The following is a 24479-nucleotide window of genomic DNA, read 5'->3' on the forward strand; positions in this document are numbered from 1 at the left end:
GGAGAGTCTGTCGGGCCCGCCCGCCGGGGGCCGCGTCCGAAATAAGCCTTGGCCCGCCATGCCCATAAAGGAGCAAGAAGCCGGGCGGCGTGGGGCTGCGCCCGCCGCTCCCGCCCCCGCGAACACGTGTGGCCCCCACACGCGGCGTGTCCGGCCCTGCCCGGGGGCAGCGCCTCGGCGGCCCGCTGCCAGCCCCCGTCCCGCGGCGAGGTGCGAGGCCGGGACACCCCCCCCGCCGGTGTTTCCGAGGAGCAAGCTCCACCCCAGCGCCATCCCCTTGTCCCTGGGCTGCTTGGGTCACTTGGGTGTGTGGGGAAGGCACGGGTGGGGGGTTCAGCGCTGCCCCACACCGACTCTTTTCCTCATGGAAACAGGCCCTGCCAAGCCTGTTTTATATATAGAGGATGATCACGGTTCCCCGGTGAGGCGGGGTGCCAGGTGGCCACTTCTCATCCACGCTGGGCCTGCAGGCCTTTACAGCTATTTATACCACTGATACACCCAGGTGCGCTTCTGTTTTTTTCTTTTTCATTTCTGAAGGGATTCAAATCTACTTATGGGCATGCCGGGCTTTACTGGGGCGCTGGGCCGAGGGGGAAGTACAGTTGGCAGCTGTCCCAGCGCTGCTAGGATGGCAGGGGCAGGGGAGCGGAGAGGACTGGAGCGCACACAGAGGGCTCCAGGGGTGGCTAAGGCCAGCCCCAGTGGCAACAGCCAGCAAGGGAGAGAGCAGCAACTTTACTCTCCCTTTTGCTGCTCATGCAAGGGGAAGCTGGAGAGCCACCAGTGATGAAGTTAAACCACATTTCTGAGGTCTATCATTATAGCTGGTTGGAGCTTATCAAGGTGGGATATTGCAACTTGGCACCTGTCGCTGGTCCCAAAGGAATTGTGCCATTACCCAGTTAATTGGGCGATACCTGTAATGCGTAAAGGGGACCTACAAGACTTCATCCTTACATGTGTGCTGGCAAACCCAGCAGCAGGTTTTTCCCCCCATGGAGAAGTTTAAAATGGACAAGGTCCTTGCTTGTAACCCAGCCTAAAAGAGTCTTTTCCAGGGGCCTTGCCGTCCATGTCAATGCAGGGCTGCCACATTTCACGTCAAGAATTAGCCGGCCAGCAGATCACACCAATTACAGTATCGGAGGCTTCTCTAGGTCCATCCAGTAAGTTAGTGAAAGGACAGGTTGGTAACTTTCAGTTACCTCCCCCTCCCTCCCAATACCCTGCAACAGTAAGGCAGGGCTCCCAGCAGCATTGCCTAAACAGCCGCCTATCTTTTGCAATGCTCCAGGAACCCAGGGAAGTCTTTGCTCTCCATTAGTAGGAATTGCCTTCCTCCCAGCAGAGACAAGCCTTTAGAAAGGCAGCAACACTTGCAGCTATTTTCTCAATGTAAGGGTAACTGAGTCCCCTCACTAGCCCAGCGAAGGTGAGGTGTTAACACAGAAGAGGTTCCAAAGTTGGAAAGGTAGATTTTGGTTTGCTGGTCGTGCTTGTAGTTTGCAGTAGATCACATCACTTCATATTTAACATATTTAAAAGCACATTGTTTTACTCATTCTCATGTAAAGATGCCTGTGAATACATGTAAGCGGATAATGGTGGATGCCTGTTTGAGATAATGATCCTGGGAAAATATTTCTTTCCTGGTACGATCGCTAATACCAGCAGCCTGACACAGATCTGTTTAATCGCTGGCAGTTGGGGGGGGGGAGGGGGGTTGGTGCATTTGACAGTTGTGACATTGTCCTGCTGGGCTCCACATGGTTATAGAGCAGTCTGATGTGTGAATCATAACAGCTCAACCCTTATAAGAAGTAGATGAGTCTCAGGAGCTCAGCTGTTTGACTAGATGAACCTACCGCAACATTAAATAAAAGGGAACAATATTCATTCACCTCAGGTCTGAATATTTAAGCAGATTCCATTTGATAGAGCTAAAAGCCTTTATTTAGAATAGTTTGTTACTTTGGGAAGTGAGGATCAGATAAAAGAGATGATGCAAGCAAACCTAATGTACAGTCTAACCCCCAAGAGTCAGTGTAGTTGGCTGAATTTACTATAGGGAAATGAGGGTAGGGCTAGCCAGAGACAAATCCTTTGCCCAGTTGGTGAAAGAAGCACTACCAGAGGGTCTCTGCTATCAGGAACCCCACGGAAGCAGAGGCACATTTTCTGATGTTGTATTTCAGAGGCAGCTAGGCTTATCTAGGGGTAGGAGACTTGACTTCTTTAACATTTAATCTCTGCATCTCCTAGTTTGGCAGCTCTTCCATTCACCTCTGGCTGCACCCTATGGCGTTTTATTCCACTCTCCTATTTCCACTTCCTGCTGTGCTAATGACTTAAATCCTGTTGGGGAAAAAGTGTTGCCTTTTCCCCCCTTCTTTCCATTCCTTTCCCAATTCTTGCCTACAATTGAAAATATGCTAGTCCAAAGTGAAAAATCACTTTTGGGGATTTCAAGGAATCACATCAATAATGAAATCTTTTAGTAACTGTGGTGGGTAGCTGCAGACTCTATAAACTACAGATAAGTTTCATTCAGGTGTTGAATTTCAACTTGACTTCTGTGTTTACTTGTATGAGCTCTGCCACAGATAGGTATGCATTATCAGTGGTCTTTACTGTAATCTGACAAGTCATGGACATACCATGACAACTGTAGAAAAAAGAAAAATGGTGCATCTCAATACTGTAATATGAATAATAGCAATTCAACTTTAAAGAAAATTGCTACCAGGCATTTTTTGGTATTTTGTTCCAAGTAAAAGGCCATTTCCCAGATACCTTCCCTAGGATTAAAACAGATCCGTTTAGCCTTTTATGCCTAGTTTGCTTGGTTGTGTGTGCACATGTGCACAAGCTCAGTCACAAGAGAGTTAAGTCAGACCACAGTACAGCAAAGAGGAAAACTGGTCTTTACAGAGGGGTGTCTAATTTCTTAGGTTGGTCTTGATACAAAAATCAGTCTCACAACATTTCCCATTACTCACTTTTGTAATTTATAGATGCAACGGTTGAAGGATTGACATTAAGTCATGCATAATTTAATCCATAAAACATGAAGCATAAATGTATTTGAAACAGTCTCTCATGTAAAAAGCGTTAGCTAGGCAGCAAACATTGTGGTAGGAACACTTTCATTAATGCCACCGTTACATTGTACTGTAATTTTTTTTGGATCCAAAAAGCAGCAAAACAAAATTGTTATCTGTGGAATTCAAATCCAGTGCTAACTGAAAGCTTCTTCTTCATAAACTATTTGACATAAGGCCAGTCTACAAGCAAAAGGCTACAAAAGGGTGCCCCCTCAGTTATCAGTAAAGCTTGGAATTGGGAGCAAATGTATAACAAACCGCAAAAATGTGCAACTCCTGTGCTCTTAGGGCCTCATCTGCCAAATGGAGGCAGAAATTCAAATGGAATCAAGTGGAATAACTCCTAGCATATGGAAAGGGAGAACATCCAATAATCCTGACCTTTTAAACTTCACACTGAACTGGCAACAAATATACCACTCCTAATATTAAACTATTTAAGTAACTTGAAATACAGAAGAGCTATTTAAAATGCTTTCCCCCCCTGAAATTTACTGTCTATGGCCTGGCACTCTGCAGTTCCTTAGATGAAAGGTGCTGCATTAATGCCAGGTACTTTCTACACCAGTACTGAAGCAAAATCTTAATTGTGAAAATGACATGGACTGTGACTTATTGAGACCCTGGCTTCATACTATTCAGGAGAAACATGCTCTGTCCATTACTGCTTAAACATTGGCTTTCTAAAATGAGAGAAGGTAAGAAAACAGCTCTCAATATAGTTTAATGATCACCAAATATCTAGATTGATGCATGATTTTAGCATATTATCACCTTGATCATGTACAGCAGCCTATGCAGAGGTTCCCTTTGGCTCACACTGTTGACCATGTTTTGGTATAAAGAGACTTTATGGAGAGTTTTTTGTGGGGTTTTTTTTTAATTATTATTTCAGACCACATTCAATTTAAAAATCATTTACCAGTAAAATCCTAATACTCTGAATTATGCACTTGTTTAAAGATACAGCTACTAGTTAGACCCACTAGTCTCACAGCTATGCAGTGCTGTGAAAACAGATGAAGTTTAATTCAGCAGTGACTTTCCAAGGTTGCTACTGCTCTTCTTTCCCATATTAGTTAGAACATTTCTAGATAAGTCTGTTCTTCCAAACATGTTCAGCCTTTCAGCCCGGAGCACTCTATTTGCGCAGGGAGGAGGGGGAAGCAGCGGAATGGTAGCTGTACTTTTTAAACCAGAGATTGGATTCTCTTCAACTAATTTAACTTATGACCTTCTCAGCTGTTGGATCAAGTTGTTTCAGCAGGCAGATAGCCAGGGAAAGTAAGGCATAAGGGTATACAACCTTCTCTGCATTCATTCTCTGGATGTTAAACTATTCGTAAAAAGTATGGTTCTCCTGCAGTTTGTCAAATTAAAGCAATCGTCATCTGATTTTAGATTAATCTTGCTACCATTTGAGTATCAGGACCATCAGGAGAACATAAGTGTTACATGGATATTTTTCTCATCGTGCCAGAGATAAGCGAACCCTGTGGTAAGTTGATGTGAACTTGTAAAGAATGAGCCGTCGAGTAAAGGAAGGTCTTTGCTGGACTCCCACTTTGATAACTGCTTTCTAGGTTTCCAGGGAGTCTAGGCTCAGGCACGCATTGCAAGTGACTGAATAGCGAGCTCTAAAATTCTTATGGTTTTAGATGTACTGTTAATATCTGTAGATAATTCCTACATTTGTAGCTTTCACCTAAAAGTTACTGGTCAGAATTTGTTGAAAATGTATCTGTAAAATTAATGCTAGACCTACATGTTGTACATTTGCTAAACATGGGGACTTGGAGTTAGGAGACTTGCCTTCTATTTTCATCTGCTACTGACAGCTGACTCACTTTGGGCTAGTTTCCTCTTCTGTAAAAGGGAGGTTAATCCATCTACCTTTGTATGGCACAAATATTTTAAGATCAAAAGGTGCTACTGTATCCGTGTAAAGTTTAATAGAGACCATTTATTTATTTATTTTTAACAGTGTCATTTTATAGAGACTTGGAGTTTTGTTTCTTGTAAAAAGCTACACAGCCATCACCTAATATTCGTTCTATTTTTCACAGCACATACCTGTGGGCTGAAATCCTGGCCCCAATGAAGTTAAAGGCAAAACCACTGCCTTCAACAGGGCTGAGATTTTACCCATGATGTTGGTACATCTTTAGAATTGAGTCATTCTGTAAGCTGGACAAAAATGCGCAACCCTGATACTGAAAGGTTCAGAAAAGAGAAACCAATGGGGAGACAAAGTGCATTGCAACAGTAGAGGCAAATACTTATTAGTAGCTTAATAATTATGAGTTTCCAAGACCAAACACATGACTTACTGTATACATTTTATTACAAAGATTTAGCGAAGTAAGAACAGAATGTAAAAAATTATACATTGTTTTAATAATTCTTTAGAAAAATGTACTTTCAAAAATGGTAAAAAAAAAATCATGCTTGTCCCTGAACATAGAGTTCATAGTTCGCCTTCAGCACAAATTCAAAGTAAGGATTGGATTTCAAGTTGCCAAGTTCATCTGCTTGTAGCAAGTCCTTCACCTCTGGTAAATATTCACTGAGCTGAACTCCTACAACACAAAACCTTGTTATATAAATTGTACAATATTTAGAAAGAATGCTCAGTGTCATGATGCATTACTGTTAAGTTACATTTTGAAGCGAGGAAACCTATCCTGATTCTACTGCACTAGCATCATGAATTTCAAAAAACCCTGAAGTGTTCTGTAACACTATGACTCTAAGATAAAGATTAAGACATGTCCTCCCCTAACTTGGCCCTTTTCCATTTTTTCTTCTAATACCCACCACCCTGCCTTCTATAACCAATCTAGCCTCTTATAAATTTGAATGTCATATCAATAAAGAAATTATTCTGAAATTGTAAAGCTCCACAAAGTGCCTCTATCAAATCTAAATCTCTTGCTTAATCAGTTATTTGGGCCAACTTTAATTTAACTGGATAATTCAGTCAGTTGCAATATATTTTTGCTTGATGTATGTTAAGAAAACCAATGTTTCAGCCTGGGTTGCAGGACACACTCAAAGCTTAGAAATGGAAAGGCATGAAAACACAAGATACAAATGTTCTGAAGAGCTCACATACTATGCAAGCTTCTCATATTCACCAATAGTTTTTTAAAGTTGTTATTATTTTTTTTTAACATTGGAGTTTCCATTCTAACCCTTTCAGTTGTCTATATTTTTTTCCCCTCAGAAAATTCCTTCCGCGCTGTAACTTTATTTAGCAGGTGTCAACTCAAGGTATTAGTTTTCAAAGTGAAAAAGTTTGAGCTATGCCACTTAAACCAGTTACAGTCCTGGAGTCCTAATTCCTCCCATCTCTGACTTGATTTTTTGCCTGAGGAAGAGGTAATCACCTATTGAAATTACCCTCCCCACCACAAAACTGCAGTGTCTTCTTGTTCAAGATTGTTTAGAAGTACAAAAATTACAAACCAGAAGGAACTTGTATATTCTTTGCCCTCTCACCCTCAATATGGACATTTTGAATAGTGATTTAGGATAAACATTCAATCAAGAAGATTATTGATGCTATTTTCTTTTTTTAAAAACTTGTTTGTGTTATTTTTGTGCCTAGATGATAGCCATTTACTTTAAATAAATTTAAAAATAAGACTGACAATTTCAAGAAAGGTACAACAGGTGACAAAAATTACCTTCTTTTAATAATTTCTGTAATATTTTCACAAATATACTGTCTTTGGATGCTTCAATTGGATCATCTTTACCTTCTGAACTGGACCAACTACAAGTCACAAAGAAAAAAAATGGAATTTTGAAGAGTGAATTCAACATGAGAATGTCAGGATCCTGAAAAATGTTACCAAGTAAGAGACCATATTAAGTGTTAAAACTGTTTAATAAATTTTCCTGGAGTAAATCTGTGTTGTGTGAATTTCTACAGCTGAAAGCAAGTGCTACTATTTTTCTACATTTCAAGAATAAGATCTTAATAACATTTTCAGGATATTTTAGGACAATACAGTAAAGAAGATAACAGAAATGCCTCCTCAATTACTTAAGTATCCAAGCAGAAAACTGCCTGATTTCATTAGAAAACTCAAAACCGACTAATTACAGCTATTATTTCAGTTATCACCCTACAATAATCATTCTAGTAAGCATTCTATGTGAAAAAGGCTTATTCTTTAATAGAACAAAGCAGAAAACAACATTTATTAAATATTCTTTTAGAAAATAAGTAGCAAACAATGATTGAGTGAAAAGTTTAAAAGTACAAGCCAACACTTCAGCACACAGCCAGTTATCTGAGCTGTGCAAGTCCCAGAATATAGTTAAAGAATGCTGAATTATCCCAGGCAAAGGTCAGGTTCTTGCTGAAGCCCCTTTAAGAATTATTTTAACAAGTGCTCCAGAAAAGAAAAATTCTGATTTAAAATAACCTCCTTACTGGATATTTCAATTATTGCTACGTCCTGGTGCTGATGTCAAGTATCAGCAGTTTCATAAAAAAAACCCTGGAAGTTGTCAAAGATTGGGTTAAAGTATTCATCAAGCCAATGGAAAATGTGCTTTTGGGCCAGTTTGAGGCTGGCCTTCAATCACCTACATTAAACCAAAAAAAAATCTCATCGCAGCCACAGTGAAATCTTGGCTTCAGTTAAGTCACCAGCAAAGTCTGTGTGGCTTCAATAGCATCCATATTTCACTCCTAGTTTTACTGTGGAAAAGGGAGGTGGGGGGTGAGTCTTATTCCCTCCTTAGCCTAGGGATAGAGTGGTAATAAGAATAAAAAAATGGCACCATGTTAGGATGTTGCTAAGCTTGCTCAGTGAATCTCAAATGTTGTACCAAAGAAACCAATAGCCATATATAGTTATCAAGCTGGGGAGTTTAACAAGATCACTGGCCATTAAAGGGCAGAAATAAATAACAGCTACATGATTTAGTTTCTATTGCTTACTCAAAATACCTGTATTATTGCTGTACGAATAAATGGATGAACTGTTACGGAAGTATCTTCGTAAGATGATATCCAGACCACTTTACCTTGAGCAAACTTTTCGTGATTTACTGATCATATGTTTAGACCACTCAACCTGATATTAGTAATAAAGACTTTACAATTCTGGGGGGGGGAAACAAGTCAATGTAATGAACAGAAAACATTTTACACTAAATTTATGTATAATTTTTACGTACCCATCTCTTCGAAGAGCCTTGCACAGAATTTTAAGTTTAAGATCATTTACATCCACTTCTGCCTCCTTTTAATTAAAAGTGGAAAAAAAGGGAAATTACATTTTTCAGAAAGGAAGAAAGTTCTAATCAAATTTAGATCTGGGATGAATTCTTTAGTTACTGGACACACTTGTTAGCAAAAGAATAACTGATGCCAGTAACAACCTCATGTTTGTCCACTTGGGTGGCAGAAAAGAATGATGAATCACCAGTTCAAGTAAGAAAACAGGTTGAAACGCCTAATCTAAGAAAAGCCTAAACCAGACAAAACTGCTTACCTTTGTTACAAAGTCAAAAAACTTGGGCAGGTTTGTGAAACAAGAAGTTACTGCCAGAGGGAAACGAACAACAGCCATTTCACATGGCTGTAACAGACTAAGAACTCACTTTTTGCCTAAATTTTGTCTTCATCATATAGATTCATTTGCAAAAAGGAATGTAGGGGCGGCAGATTTCACAAAGGCCTTGGATTCTGTTCCTGGCTCTACATTTAGCTTTGCTGACATTAGGAGAACAATAACCACTCCATGCCTCAATCTATTTCATGGGAGTTTGGGGATTTGCTTTAAAGAGTTGTAATGTGCACATTCTCACCAAAAAAATTAGACAGAGGGCAAAGCAGCATGAACTCAGTAAAACACACTCACCCCTGCCTACACATACATCATGGCACTACAGATGTAATGAAAATTTAGGACAGAAATCCTGATTCTTTTAGTGCTTTTCCCCTAGACTTGTCATCCATTACAACGAACAAAAATTATTGCAAAGTTGGCAAAAAATGGTACAAAAAATTAAACTAAAAACAAATGCGTCCCCTAGCCCTCTAACAGTAAAATAATTTGACATGAACAGAAACAGGACCCAAAAGTTCAGTAAGGGTGCTGACAGACGTGGGGAAAAAAAAAAAGAAAACAAACAGCGCTTTACCAGAAGAGGAAGTGCATTAGTTTGACCTGGCTCCTCAGAGTCTGTACAGATAACTGCTGAAGCGTGCTTTTATTTAATAACTGATTCAAGCAGCTATTTATTAGATAAAAGTGCCAGAAAGGCCTGCTGAAGCATGTGATCTATACAGGTGCTGGGTGAGCCAGGTCAAACCAATGCGATGCCTCTTTTGGGCATGCACTGTGCTTCATGTGGGGGCACGCCAAGCTTAAAGTGTTATTTTGTTTTTTTCTCCACATTTGTAAGTAGCCTAAACAACTAGCAGAGGTAGAACTTAAACGTATGTGCGTGTGGGAGAGAGGGGATCAAACAGTGAAGTGATCAAAAGAATTTACACTATCCAGTTTAAACAACAATGGCACATCCTGAATACAAAGCTCTTGGTGTTCTTCGTAATAGCAGTTAAGACTAGCAACTGGCTAAGGGATTTAAAGTAAAGCAACAGTTAACAGCAACATATCAAACTGGACACATGAAGCCCAGAGTTGTGGTACAGCAATCAGCTTTCAGTACCATCTTATTTAAATCTTCATTAATGACTTAGAAGCAACTGTAAATACATGCAGTGGAAGAAGCTGGGAGAATAAACATAGGCACTGTCTTTTTGATCTCAGTGACAAATGTCTATTATTCCAAACCTGCCAGTATAGCCCTCACTACACCTCTGAAATAAAAAGTCTTGCTAGGCTGGGCTGGTCTACACACAAGTGTGAAAATTTTGGTGCAACTCAGAGCAATACTGATACTCAGAGCAATTAATCCTAGCTTACATTGGTAAGTCTCAATATTGGTGTTAGACTAGTTTTGAACTGATAAAAGCATGCCCATAAAGCATTTATATTGGTTTAACTAAGATAGTTTATTTAAACTGATGAATGTTTGAGTAGAGACAAGACTTCTTAAACTTCTCGTGCCATCAAGAGCTGGGTTGTCAAGTTTTGCTTAACCTGTTTAAAGAGCTGATGAACATAGCCATGTGATGACTAGAGAAGGCAAATTATTATTGGCCTTAATTAACACTCAAACTGGCTGTAGCATTATTTCTCAATCACAAAGTAACTCTGAAATGATAAATTCTTTCCCATCTTTGAAAACAGCAAATAATTTATTTCTAATCTGATCTTTCATCTAGAACACTGACTGAGCAAGATAGTGAGGTCGATTTACGGGGCACCTTACAAAAAGGTCCACACAGTCCATGAATGTGGAAACAGGAGTAAGTAAGTGTGTAACATTTACTCCTGTAAACAGCAGTGCTGAGACCAATACTGGCAGATGGTGTCTATCAGAATGATGGGAAAAAATTACAAGAGGATATCTGATTTCTGATTTTTTTTTCAATTTTTAAAAGACTTGCATTTCCTGTTCAGTCATGTCAGCATTAACCAAGTATATTTTAAAAGAATATTGTATTTACCCAAAATCAAGACAACCCTAAATTTAAGACAATCTTCCAATAATTCAATTCCATACATGGAAAATGTATACATTTGTAATCATTTTCCATGTACAGAATCTAATTATTGGAGGATCATCTTAAATTCATCCCCTCCACACCACTGCAGAGGGGAAAGAGTATCAGGGGCAGGCAGTAAGGGGGATACCATGTGGTAGGGTAAGAGTAAGGGGACAGGCAGTGGAAGGAGCAGTAGAAGCCAGGCAGCTTGTCTCCACCTCCACTGCCTCAACCCCCCTCTCTTCCCCTCCTCCTACCCCCCACTTTTCTGCTACTACAGGGCCAGCCTGGAGCAGGAAGAGAGCCTGCTGGCTCTGGAAAAAACCTTGTCTTGGAATTAAGCCAATGAGCAAAGAGATCAGTAACAGTATATGCTGTCCTAGGTCAGGAAAGAAAGGAATGGAAGGTTTAACCAATTAGACTGGAGAGTAAAATTCTGAAAAAATCACCCAAGAAAGATTTTCAAAATCTACTTCGGGACTTTGTATCCTTCGGGATTCAAAGTTCCTAAATAAAATGTGTAAGTCCTATTATTAGTTAAAACTTTTTAAAAGTTTGGATTTTTCTTGGTAGAAGCAAATATATGCACCTAGAGAAACACTGCAAAACAGGCATTAAACAGGAGAAATAAAAACCAATAAGAAGTTTTTTCTTGGAGCAAGTCCTCAGAGAAGTTGGACTCTAAGGGTGTGCGAAGTGGGCCCTATTCGATTCAGATTTGGATTTGGCCTGAATCAGGGACAGCGATTCAATTAGTTGATTTGCGTCACTGTCCCCGATTTGATTCATCTGAATCCACATCTGAAGATTCGATGCTGATTTGGAGAATCAAAGATTCGGACATAGACAAAACTTTAAAAGTTTTTTCTACATACCTTGAGGTAGCAGTTGCAGCTTGTGATTGCTGCAATGCTACAGCAGATAAAGTGTCCCACAGGAGTGCAGAGGGGCCCTCCACGTGCTCGGAGGTGAACCCACAAATGGAACAGAAGACACTTACAGGTATGCCAGGAACTGCACTGGGCAGCCCCCCCACTCTCCCCCAGTTCAACAATCAGCCACAGGGGGACCCTAGGTGCCCCACCCCCAGACCCAGGAGGCACTAGTCACCCAGCCAGGTGGTTTGGGGGGGCTCCCAACATGCTTCCCAGCAGACCTGAAGTGCTTCTGGTCCACTTCCAGGTCTGCTGCCAAGCATGCTGGGGAGCACCCCCGCGCTTCTGTGGGATGCTCCATGCGTCCCAGCATTGTAGCATTCACAAGCCGCCTGCTACCTAGAGGCATGTAGAAAAAACATTTAAAGCTGTCTCTATGTCCAAATCCCGAATCTTTCCAAATCTCTCTGAATTGGTTCGGAGGGTTCCAATTTGATTTGGAGAGATTAAAGGGTCCTTTGATTCGATTTGGATTCAGAGATTTGGCCACTGAATTGGGCTGAATCTCCTCCAAACTGAATCAGGGACCGAAGCTTCACATAGCCCTATTGGACTCCATTAAATCTAAACATACATCACAGAAAAGAGGATGGGAAAGAGTGCAGAAAATAGTTTTAAAAGAATTCAACCTCTAAAGCAATGGTTCCCAACCTCAGGTCACGACCCAAGTGAGGGTCACAGGGGCAATGCTGGCAGTGCTGCACACAAATGATGAACCGCGCCACGTGCCAAGAGCTTCCCTGCCGCTGCACTCTGCTCCCAACAGCGGGTTGCAGCAAAAAAAGGGTTGGGAACCACTGCTCTAAAGTACTGCTTTGGCATAGTGCCTTTTGATGTTTAAACTTATCTGACAAGACAGGAAACGAAGAGCAATTTTAGTTTTCACTTGCTCAGCCAATAAGTTTAAGAAAACAGCACTCCTAGATTTGGCAAGGGGAGAGCAGCAGTTACCTACTGACAGAGAAGAGTAAATCTATGAGGAGCACTGATGGGGAAGTGGGGGAGGGAAATTATTTATCTGAGTGCAATCCCTATTTTAAGGGAACATGAGCTGATGTGGCTCAGGCTCTTCAAACACCAGAAGCTGTTTCTCTCCATCTTCAGCCAAAGCCCAGCTCTTCTGGAGCCCATGCGTGATAAATAAAGCCCTACCCACGTTAAGCTAAAGATGTCTATTTTAAAACTTGCTGCCCAACATGGATTTTAAAGCTTATTATACCTACAACAATTGTATTTTTAATGCATTACCTGGTTAATGCAAACTCTACATTCCATTCTAGGTAAAACAAGTTTTATTACCATGTGTTACGATACAGTCCATCTACACGAGGGTTTTAATGCGTTTGCTGACATGCATTTAAATTACGTATTTATCTTAGCATGGACAGCCCTTTAAATGCAGACAAGGTCTATGGGGTTTGGCATGAAGCCTCCCTCAGCCCCATCAGTTTTGTTGTCACTACAAGGGACATGTGTTTTCCTCTCAGCCTTCTTGAGCTTCACAGCTACTTTAAATACCTTTCTAAAGAAAAAAATGGTAAAATCCAAGACGAGGAATTCTGGAAGCAAGGGGCGAGCCAAGGCTTTTTGCTGCCTATCTTTTGCCGAAGTGGGGCAAGGAAAGCTGAGAAGAACATTGGATATCCATGCCTATTCTGTAATTCTAGTGGCCACCTATGCTTGTCCAAGGGTGATGCATATGTAACCCCAGGCTGGGCTGACCCTGTCCAATCAGAAATTTTAGTCTAACTCATGTCCTTCAAGTCATGGTATATACAGGGGCAATGCATAGGGGGTGCATGCAGGTGCACATACAACCCCCGAGCGTGGCAGTGCACACCCTACAAAAAGGTACGTGACCACCGCTGGCCACTGCTGATGCTGCCAGTGGCACCTGCAGGTGGTTGCTGACCCCTGGTCAGCACTTGCCACCCCCTCCCGCCGCCAACAGCATTGGCCCCATCTGTGGGAGCTCTGTGCTTACCACCGCCGCCAGCGCAGCCTTGCCCCCCCCCCAGCCACTGGTGGCATGCATCGTTCATGGGTGTATATTATTACTCAGACGTAAGCCTCTAAAAGGCTTACAGTTACAGTAAGGGACAGCAAGACATGAAACAAGGAACAGGAATAAATAAAACAGATGCAACTAATCTGTATATCACACCCAAAACCATGATTATCTACACTTCTCTACAATGTAAAAGTTAAGTAGGGCATCTAGTAAAGAGCACTCATCCTTTCAAGCTAAAGAAAATATTCCAGGCCAAGCAATGTAACACACTGTCCAGCTGACTTCCTGCCCTTTGGGCAGGGGGCTGGACTCGATCTTCCGAGGTCCCTTCTAGCCCTAATGTCTATGAAATCTATGAAACATTAACATGTTTCTCCTCTCTCATTACATATGGTAAACTCTAATATAAAGCATAAAACCAAACATTTTTCACATAGAAAGCACACACAAGACACCATTTATAAGCAGATGCAAGTTTAGACTGGAAGGAGCAGGAAATATCAGAGATGATTCTCTCCATTCCAAGAAGCAATGGAATGCTTTCCAGCACTTTGACAGCAGCCTTTACAGGATAATTTTGAAATAACAATGTCTGAGATGGCATAGCTCTTGTTTCTAACTGAAGACAGCTGCTAATCCCAGTGATGCTCCCAGAGAGAGATCCTGTATCTTAATAGCCAATAAACAGGAAATTTAGAAGAATGTATAGAGAGAAATGGCAACCCCTCAAAGCTGCTAGTTAAAGACAGCAAACCATGTGCTTATAACTATACCATGACAGATTTAAAACAAACGAATGTAAACCAAAAGGAATCAAATAATTTTGAGGTGATTTAGCAAGTTCCTTTAGGTCACCTTTTGGCAGGCAGATTGCTAGTAATGGAGCAGGGCAAGTGTTGTCCTCCTAAAACTGAATGTATCTCCATTTTTCTTTGTTTGAAGAGTGACTATTGATGGTCAAGTTTCTCTGTACAAACAGATATGGTTTATCTAGTTAAAACTTTATGAAGACGAATGCCATTTTATATAGTCTAAATCACATTTGACCTTAAATCTCTGATGACTGAAAAAAGTTACCCTCCATTAGTGTACTCCAAGGTCTAACATGTAATTCTCAAGTAACAGTTACAGTAACACAACCCTGGCTCATACAAATTAAGAAAAACTTCTGATTTGAAAGCATCCAAATCCCTTTTCCTACCTCATCAATATATTCCAGCAGATCAAGTGCTTTCTTGAAGTCATACTCATTAGCCCTTCTGTTCTCATCACATATGTATAACTAAAGTATGAAAGAATAAAGTACAGAATTATTTTTAGCTTGCAAACAGATGTAAATTGATATTGCGAACAACTTATCATGGGAAGTACCATACCACCCTGTATTTTCCACTTATGGTGACCTTTTCATTGAAATATGTCTCGATTCAACTGCAAGTATTTTTATAGTAAGTCATATACTCCAAGGTTTAATACAGCATTCCACCTACATGACAACGGACTGTGGAAAGACTATTGAATGTAAGGCTGTGATAATATAGGTTTCAAATTTAAATACCATTTAAAGCCGTAACATTCCTAGCCTATTGTAACAAGAGTCCCACTCCACAAATAAGATAGGCTCTCACAATTATTTCAGTAATTAAACTTGCAGCAGCAATATATACATGAATACATTTTCATCTCTTGAAAACAGCTACGCTTGCTATCAAAATTCAAAAGTCAATCTTTTAAAGCATTAAGTACATTTTTTGCCAACTTACATGAAGTTACAATAAAGCAGATCCCAAAAAGGGTTTAAAATAAAAATAAACATCATGTTGCTTTCAGTTCCCAAGTTTTACTTCCTGGTTGTGAACAGTGACAATGGACGTTGATCTGATAGTAGCTGGAATTTAAAGGAAAACCAGATGGCTGACAGCGTGCCAACAGTTCAGAAAGAGGTAAGTGACATTTCCTCCTCTCCCTCCCCCATAGCCTACTTGGCTCCTGCTTTTGTACAATTTGAACACGGAGCAGTGAATCTCAGCATAGACACCAACAGGATCTTCTTTTCTCATGTCCTTGCTTGTGTATACCTTGCATTCTTTTCTCATGTCCTTGCTAAATACCTTGTATTTAGCAGTCATTAGCAGATTCATTAGATTGCCATGTGCACTTCTGCTGTGGCCTTGAACTCTTGACCTCTGCACTTACAGCTACTTGCCCCAGTGTTCAGGCCACCAGAGTAGGGTTCCAAGAGGATCTAGCTTCTTTTGATGATAATTGCAGCAATATACTGCCACCACTCATTCTTCTAATACTGCCTGCTCAAATCACAGGACTGTGGAAAAAAAACAGGCTGACAAGGCCAGGAGCTGGTAAGAGCAAGCGGTTGCAGCTATCACTTCAAGACAGACATAAAGGACAAATGAAAAAACTTTAGCCCTAGCAGTGAACCCAGGGCTGGGATTTTCTATGGGTATCAAAGACCCTCTCTGGGCAAACAATGCAGCTAGCAGCTCTCCTCCCCCTTTTTCCCTTGTAGTGTCCTTTGTCTTACAGAAATTGACAATTTTGTATCACTTCTAGCCTTCAAGCTGGACTTCAATGAAGGAAAGAGAAAGAGTAAAGCTGTCACAACCAAAAGGTGCCCCAATGCAGCACATCAGTTCTTATACTAGTAAGATTTCATACAATCATAGCAATGCCCAAAATCATATGTTCAATTAGGAAGATAAAACCAGAAACTGGAAACAATATGCTGAAGTTTGCATTTCAATTATACACCACAGTGGAGACCTCAGTACAGATAAGCAATTCTTATTTAGAACTGGGGGGCAATTACCCTTTATGTGACAGAAAGGCAGGTCAATTTTCACCTTCTCACCTACTTTTCAACCTGAAGCTAGGAAACATTAGCGGATTAGCCCATAGGTAAAGTTAAGCAGAGAAAATATGAGATACCTACATCAATGAGCTGGGGTGCAGTCAATACAGGCATGTCATTGAGGTTCAACTGCCTCTCAGCAAGTAGCTGTTCCGGCAAGGTCTCCTGATGCAATAGGAAACGCTCCTGCTCAGATATTTCTTGTGTTCAGATAAGGAAAAGAAGGTTTCATATGGTTTATTCTATAATTATTAAATATGGAATAAAAATTCTGACAAGCACAAAATTATTCTGGTTATAAAATACCCTCTAGGATAGCTTTAAGTAGGGGCTTTCAGTTACAGATGAACACAGAAGCTCTGAGATTGCCGCCCCAAAATGCTAAACAATGCACACACACACACACACACACACAGTTCTGAAGAACCTGCAGTCTAAAGAAAGGCAACACAGAGTGGGAGAAGGAAGTATTATTTCCATTTTACAAATGGAGAATTGATGCAGGAGGAGGTTATGCCCATTATCAGTCAAGAAGCATATGGCAAAGACAAGTCCCGCCACCAAAACATCCCGAGTCCCTGATTCTTCACCACAAGGTCATTCTCTCCCTCTACGGCTCATTTAAGTATGTTTAAAAGGTATTTAATCACATGAGCCTGGCTATTCTTTGGTCTAGTTGTTCATTTACCAATGTATGACTTTAAAACTTTTGCTTCAAATTTTACGCCCCCTTTTGATTTAAAAAGGTAAAGTGGCAGCCATTAAAGATTATTAAAAACTAAAACTCATAGCTTTGAAGTCTGCTTAGTTGTCATTTACTGCCTATGTTATTTTTCGTTTGGGGTTGCAGAAGGGACTCTTCATTTTCCTATATAAATTAAGAAGTATTAAATGCTTCCAGACTACGCATTTTATTTAATGTAAAGTTAAAATGACAACAGTACCAATATACAGTAAACTACTATTCAAATATTAATGGATAATTACTAACAAGAAATGCACAATCTATTCATGGCTCTTCTTGAATTAAGGATTAGGTGAATTCAGGGATGATAAAGTTCCCTCTAGTGGTTAGTCATTCAGAAACTACTCATGCAAAGGATATTTTCTTTGCCTTGACATAACCTAGCAGCAACCCCTACAGCTTTAAAAATTGGGTTACAATTATAGGATACATGTAGTACTTGGTAATGAGTCATGGAAGTTATTCTCTTTCATCCTTAAAGTATTAAACAGTGAATCAGACTGTTCTAAAACCCCAATCCCAATGTTAAAAAATAGAGTAAAATAATATAAATGGAATAATTAAGATCCCAAATTAACATTACAAACAGCAACACATACACAATTTTAACTGAGGAAGGAAAAAGCTTTAGCTTCCAAAACTTGAGTACAAGACTTTTTTTGTTCCTTCTGCAGCTATATAATGTAGTCTGCTACGTAAAGTCTTTAACTAGTGCCTTCAGTCCAACGCAGTACGACCACTTTTATAGTTACTTCCAAGACTTCACCATTACAGAATTTGCTATCATGTGTAACACTAACAGGATTCAAATTAAAGAAATTAATGAGCTATTTTTTCCCCCACTCTGCTCTTATTACCTTCTATTTTTTCTTGCAGTACATCTTCTGAAAAGTCAGATGCCAATGCAGCTAGTTTACTCAAGCCAAGAAGTGTTTTCTTCTTTGCAAAATACCGGGTTTCCGTATTTGCCAAAGTCTGTAGGGTTTTGTGGGCCTGAAGTGAAGACGACACAGAAAACATTAAAATAAACTAAATCCTCATGGTTATTTATTTTTAATTATATTTTATAGGTTATAATACTCCTATTGTAAGGCTTGGAATTACAGTTTTGCTTTGGATTGCTTAGGAAGAAAAATCACATGTCTGTTCCTACATCAGGATATGTGGTACCTAGCAATTTAATGTGTGCTGGTCAAAAAAAGAGCATCTCATGAGCAATGATGAACCACTACTGTATCCAATAAGCTTTTTGGACTTTGTTTTTCTTAAAATTCACTAATCAACATGTACCAATGGAAGAAGAACGATTTTAAGGAAGAGTTTGATCCCAGAGCCTGATGAAGGGACTTGGATCCTGAAAGCTTGCAGAAAAGGACAATTTTCTTGTGATTTTCCAGTTGGTCTGATAAAAGGTATCATTTTAGAACCAAGAGTTCTAGTTTTTTTATATGTAGAATGAGGCACTTATTACCTACAGAATGCATACTTTGTAAGGAACTGAACTGTATGTACAACCCTGAGCTAATGAGTTAAATGCCTATTTATCTGGCGTGCCAGATATGGCAAACAGTTAAATTAATTTTTGTAATTAATATATATTCTCAAGAGATTCACTTCTACTCTGAGTTCCCAGTTCTTTTCATCATACTTTGAAAAACAAAGCCCCAGTCTCTGTGAATACAGGATCACTTGAGAAAACAAGAGTGGCTGAAATTAAACTACTAGCAACCTTTACCAACTGGATACATCTTGTATGCAAGTAGACAAGATTTTCAAGTTATTCAATCTGTATGGTCACTGAAATAACATATCCTACCAAACAGGCTTCTTGTTATTTCACATGTATGCATCTGAACTGAAATTAATAGTTTTTAATAGCTGGGGAATCACCAACACCATAAGGAATTCTTTTCAGACACTGGATGGAGGGAAGTAGGTCTATGAAATCCAAGAGAAGAGGCAGATAAAAACAAGAACAGTAGAGGCAGGGAGAGGATAATTAGGTAGTGGTGACAAGGGAAAAATTTCAGAGATCCCCAGAGATACCAAATGATTTATAACAGATCCCAATTTCAACATCTATATACATATTGCTCGTGCTCACGTTTAAAAGATAACTTGAAAATGATTTAAAAACTGGACCAGCTATTTGCCTTTTGTAACGTACAAAAATGGTGACGTTTCCTTGGTTTTTTATTGAAGGACTTGAGAAAAATCAGAGATGCTTACTGTAAACTCCTATCTTAACTTACATGGTGAATTTAATTAAAGGTTCCTTGATCCAAAATATCGATCAATGATGATAAAGAGCCATGACTGGTATACCCTTGTGCATGTGTATACAACAAAACAGTCAAACTAAAAGTTTCCTAACAAATATAAACAGTTAATTTTGTACTAGGAAATCCTACCTTTTCCAAATCCTGGCTATTTATTTCATGTAACCAGCTAAGATGTTCATGAGCTTGCAGAAAACTGGCCAGTTGTCCATGCTGAGCAACAGGCTGAGATAACAGCTTTCCTCGCTTTCCTTTTTCTAAGTACCACCGGAACAGGAAGTCTGAAAAATTCTGAAGATGACAGTGGTATGAACACTTTTTTTAAATTGTTGTCAGTTTGCAACCATCCTGTCTTGTTTAAAGGAGAAATGATGTAGGATTCAAAATGGACTAGAACACAAAATACCTGCTAAACAAAACCAAAAGAAATCAAGTATTAAGATATTGATGAAAAAGCTCCTGTTCCGATAAAAAAAAAAAAAAAAAAAAAAACATACAAGAGGATGTAAACTCTTCTCTTTATATTTTAAGCTATAACTTACTCATTATTTTGCTTCAAGGGGAACATACTCAGCATAAAACTTACTTGCTTTAACAGTTACACTTTTGATTCTTTTAAAAGTAACATATTCATTATATAAAAAAAAAAATAAAAATAAAAAAAATCAATCTACATTTTTATGGGCAACTAAAATAAATGCATTCATTTACCAGACCTGACTTATTCTAACAGACTTAGTAATACCCACCAATACACAAAGGACTAAACAAGGGACAGTAGCACAGGGATGGGTGGTCATCTGTAGCACAGGTGCCATGAATGGCACAGGCAGCCTCTGTGTGGCATGTGACAGATGAATGAGGGGAAAGGCAGCACAGCAGGAGATAGAGCAGGAAGCAGAAGGCAAAGCAGCAAATCAGGCAGGGTGCACAAAAAGGAATAAAAAAAAGAAAAGCAATAGAGCAGGCAGGCAGCACAGAAGAGCAGCAGACTGAGCAGGGGAAGGGGATTAGACAGGCCCTACTCTGTATCTTTTCTAATTTTACTACATCCTTTTTGAAACACAGGGACCAGAACTGCATACAGTATTCAAGACGCAGTTGCACCATGGATTTATATAATGGCATGATGATGTTTTCCGTTTTGTTCACAATTCCATTCTTAACGGTGCCCAACATTTTATTGGCTCTTTTGGTCACTGCTGCACACTGAGTTGACATTCTTAAGGAACTAGCTACCATGACTCCAAGGTCTCTTTGCTGAGTTAACAGCTAGTTTAGTACCCAGCATCTTGTATGTACCTTATAGCTGGCTAAAGCATACCTTTAAGAATGGCACTGAGTTGTAATGTAAAGATATCAGAAAATGGAAAAAACACATCCCATGGTAAATTTCAGCAGTTAATCAACCTCACTATTAAAAATGTGTGCCCATTTGTCTGGCTTTAGCTTCTAAGCACTGATTCTTACGCCTTTGTTAAATTAAGGAATCCTTTTGCTGGCGAGTCCCAAGACCCCCAAACTGCTTAGTGTTGAATGTATCACCATTTCCTCCTCCAGACAGACTCATCCCAGAAGCAGCCCAACCCGAATCAGTGATATGAAGTATTGTCTCTAGTAAGCAAGCTGAGATGTACATGCCAGCGATGACACTAGTTAATGACCCCAGGTAAGAACAATGGCCACAGGTCGGGATTCAGGGCTTCCCTACTCCATTGGCTAAGACAGTGTTCTCCGAGAAATGGATAAAAACACAAATTTAAATATGAATGGTATAAGACTGCACACAAATGCATGCATCAGACTCTGGAGCTTACCTCAACTATAAGGACAGATTATGGAAGCCCTGAGACCTTGCCACCCAGTAGTCAGTATATCTGTGCATTCTGTACTGTACATAGCTACTATTAGTAATTTTGTCTGATTACTATCCCAATAAACAAGTGCATAGTTTGGAGGAGCCAGCTTTGGCTTGTCTTCCAAAAAAAATAAAACCCTCAAAAGTGTAATGCTTTTGTCAACATTTTCTCTCTATGAATCAAATTATTTCCAGTTTAATCAAGCCCTCATCTTCTTTGTGATGAGTTAAACATCCAGTTCTTTAAGTTACTCACTGACAGGCATTTTTCTCTATCGCTCACATTTTTGAGGTTTTCCTGAACCTTCTAGTTTTTCCAACAGCTTTTTTTAAAATGCTATTACCAGAACTGGACATGGTCTGCCTGTATTGGTCTGACCAAACCTACCTTTCTGTAAGATGCCCTATAAATCTACTGAACTATAGCTTACTTAGCAAATATTTTTGAAGACAGAAGTGAATTCTTTGCTGTTTTCAATGATGGGGGGGGAAATCTCATTTTAGTGTTACTTTGTGTTTGATTAAGAAACACTGAGCTACTGTAACATTATTTATGTCAATAATAATTTGCCTGACCTGCATTTCTGCTAAAATGCTTCTTTAGAAGTGAACTGCAAGACATTTATTTCACTTTTATGTTCAAATCTGATTGACTTCCATGTTAACCATGGGCTTTCCAGTTGTGATCATCAAGAATCAATAGTTCAAGATGAGAAAATTTTCTAAACTTAACCTATTTAATAAAATCTTGTTGTATTAAGCTGGTAAGTGGCATGAAAATATTTAAATTGATAACTGCAAAGCAGCATTAGACGTCCTTCATTACTCAGGGAGAAAACTAGTATCACGTACAACTTCAGGTCTCAGTCTTACTCTCTTAACCTTGTTCTCTTTGGTATGTCAGGATCCAGAATCTGCTGAGCATGGAAGAGGTAAGGGACAGAAGGATTGGAGCAACATATGTTAATTATCTAATGCTGAATTCAAGTACGACGGTAGCCCTGCCTGTTTTAGGACTTCAGAATCAGTCACTAACTGCTGGAAGCATGACAAATGTAACAAGAGCCTAAAAGGTAAAAAAAGGAGTAAAAGGGTGTGCATTTGGAACTATGGCAAAGATCTAAAGAACGACCACCTTGTCTGAACAAATCTCCCATGCAACTGTGTAGTGTTAATCTTGGCTCCAAATTATAAGCATCTTCCTCTTGCATGAAGCACCTGTTGGTATGCATAAGCATGCTCCATGGGCAGTGAAACCAGACTATTTAGTTTGGAGGCTTGCCACAAGGGTCTAGCTTTTGACCCTCCATTAAGAATTAATATCATGTACAGTCACTGACCAGAAAATAGAAGATTATGTATTCAAAAACTTGATTTAATGATGAAATCTGAACTCAAATTGTGTATGTTACTAGGTTTTACTACTCTTTGAACAGTCACCTAACTCCCTACAATTAAAAGGATTCTAGGCTAAAGCATGTTTCCCTTTGTAATATAAAACCAGATTAAAGAATCACTTTTCTACCAAGCATTAAATAAAATTCCTGAAGACATAAGGCTTTAGAACCAACTTGCTTCATTCATGCAACAGTTAGAAAATATGAGAATTGAATGTGCATTATGCTATACAGCTGTGTCAAACATTTATAGTCTTTTGGAAGTACTCAGAAGAAAGAAAATAAGACACATAAGAACACAACAACTGCAGGTAGTAACTCAAAGGGAATTGTAGTGATCAGTTAAAAAAAACTGTTCATATCCTGGAAACCAAAAGGAAACTGAACAGAGATATTGCCTAGTAAAATAAGTTAAACCACATTTTAATATAAATGTTTCTGGTCTTCTAGATGTACTTAAACACTGTATTCTTAGAATACAGAAGAGAGGACAAAACAATCTAAGATATCTATGCCTATTAACTGGATCCTGAAAAACAACCTCCATATTTTACTGGTAATATTTTTAATGCAACTTAATATACGACTGTCTGAATAAACTTTACCTGATCAGCAAACTGGGTCATATAACGTTGTAGTCTGGCTTGGTTATCAGTCTGCTCACACATTTGTACCAAGATATCAAAGTCACAGTATTTCTCTGCTAAAGCAGCTGCCAACTGGTACTGTCCCAGGGAAACTAGGGAACATAGGCAAGAAATAAGTTAAAATCAAACATGTTCATTTTTGTTCCCTGCAAAAGGATGAGTAATGGCATAGATCATAAAAGTGATAGGCTATTCAAATCTCAAAAAACAAAAATCACATTGGTATATAAAAGAGGCATCTGTATGCTTCCAAGCAATTGCTTATATAAATACAATACATCACATAATAAATTCACAAATTATTTCAAAGACAAAGTCATTCAGCTCCCTTTTAGAACCAGCGCACAATTCCTATTTGTGCCTTTTGGGTGGGAGGGCGGGAATGTTGCCTTAATAAATACAGTTTATACTCAGGCACCATAAATGAGAAAGCTGGAGGCTAAGACATGTTAATGAGCAAAAAGTTATAAGGATTATAATAGGCATATTCAAGAACTATTAACCATACTCTTGGCCTAATTATTTCCATTTTGATTCAGTTAAAACAAGAAAAATATACAGGTGATTCAAACACCTTCAAATACTGCCAGTAAATTAAAACATTAAACTGAATACAGTTACAGAACTTTTAACTTTGTTTACCAGCTACCAGAATATATGTATTTTAGCATTAAAAAAAAAAAAGACCTCTAAAACAATTTTATGTACTTAAAGCTTTTCAAAGACTTCCTTAATGACAATTTAAAAAAAACCAAAACAATAAAAAAGTCTTTAATTATGTTTGTTTAAGCCTCAAAACATTCAGATTTGTAAGATTTACCAAGTATTGCACTTCTCTCTTATCCTTTATACAAGAGCAATTATATTAAGATTACTCAATCCAGGACACTTTGGCCACATCAAAACAAGTCTTACCTTTGATCATTAAAACCCCCCCCCACATACAATTAACATTGTATATTTTATATTTCTGTGGCTAGGTAAACAATATA

At 39.2% G+C, this 24479-nt stretch overlaps 1 protein-coding gene across 1 annotated transcript in view; it reads right to left on the minus strand.

Annotated features, from left to right (window-relative positions):
• Positions 1-5429: 5429 nt before the first annotated feature.
• NUP133 (nucleoporin 133) overlaps positions 5430-24479 on the minus strand; it is a 54274-nt gene continuing 35224 nt past the window's right edge. Inside the window, exons 19-26 of the mRNA XM_019549874.1 lie at positions 23446-23579; positions 19718-19876; positions 18164-18299; positions 16643-16761; positions 14894-14974; positions 8304-8368; positions 6797-6885; positions 5430-5686 (exon numbers count right to left, since the gene is read on the minus strand). Coding sequence (XP_019405419.1) covers positions 5550-5686; positions 6797-6885; positions 8304-8368; positions 14894-14974; positions 16643-16761; positions 18164-18299; positions 19718-19876; positions 23446-23579 — 920 coding nt within the window. The 3' untranslated portion in view covers positions 5430-5549. The remainder of the gene's footprint in view (positions 5687-6796; positions 6886-8303; positions 8369-14893; positions 14975-16642; positions 16762-18163; positions 18300-19717; positions 19877-23445; positions 23580-24479) is intronic.

Source organism: Crocodylus porosus, unplaced genomic scaffold, assembly GCF_001723895.1.
Source record: "Crocodylus porosus isolate Cpor-Errol unplaced genomic scaffold, CroPor_comp1, whole genome shotgun sequence".
NCBI classification, from domain to species: domain Eukaryota; kingdom Metazoa; phylum Chordata; order Crocodylia; family Crocodylidae; genus Crocodylus; species Crocodylus porosus.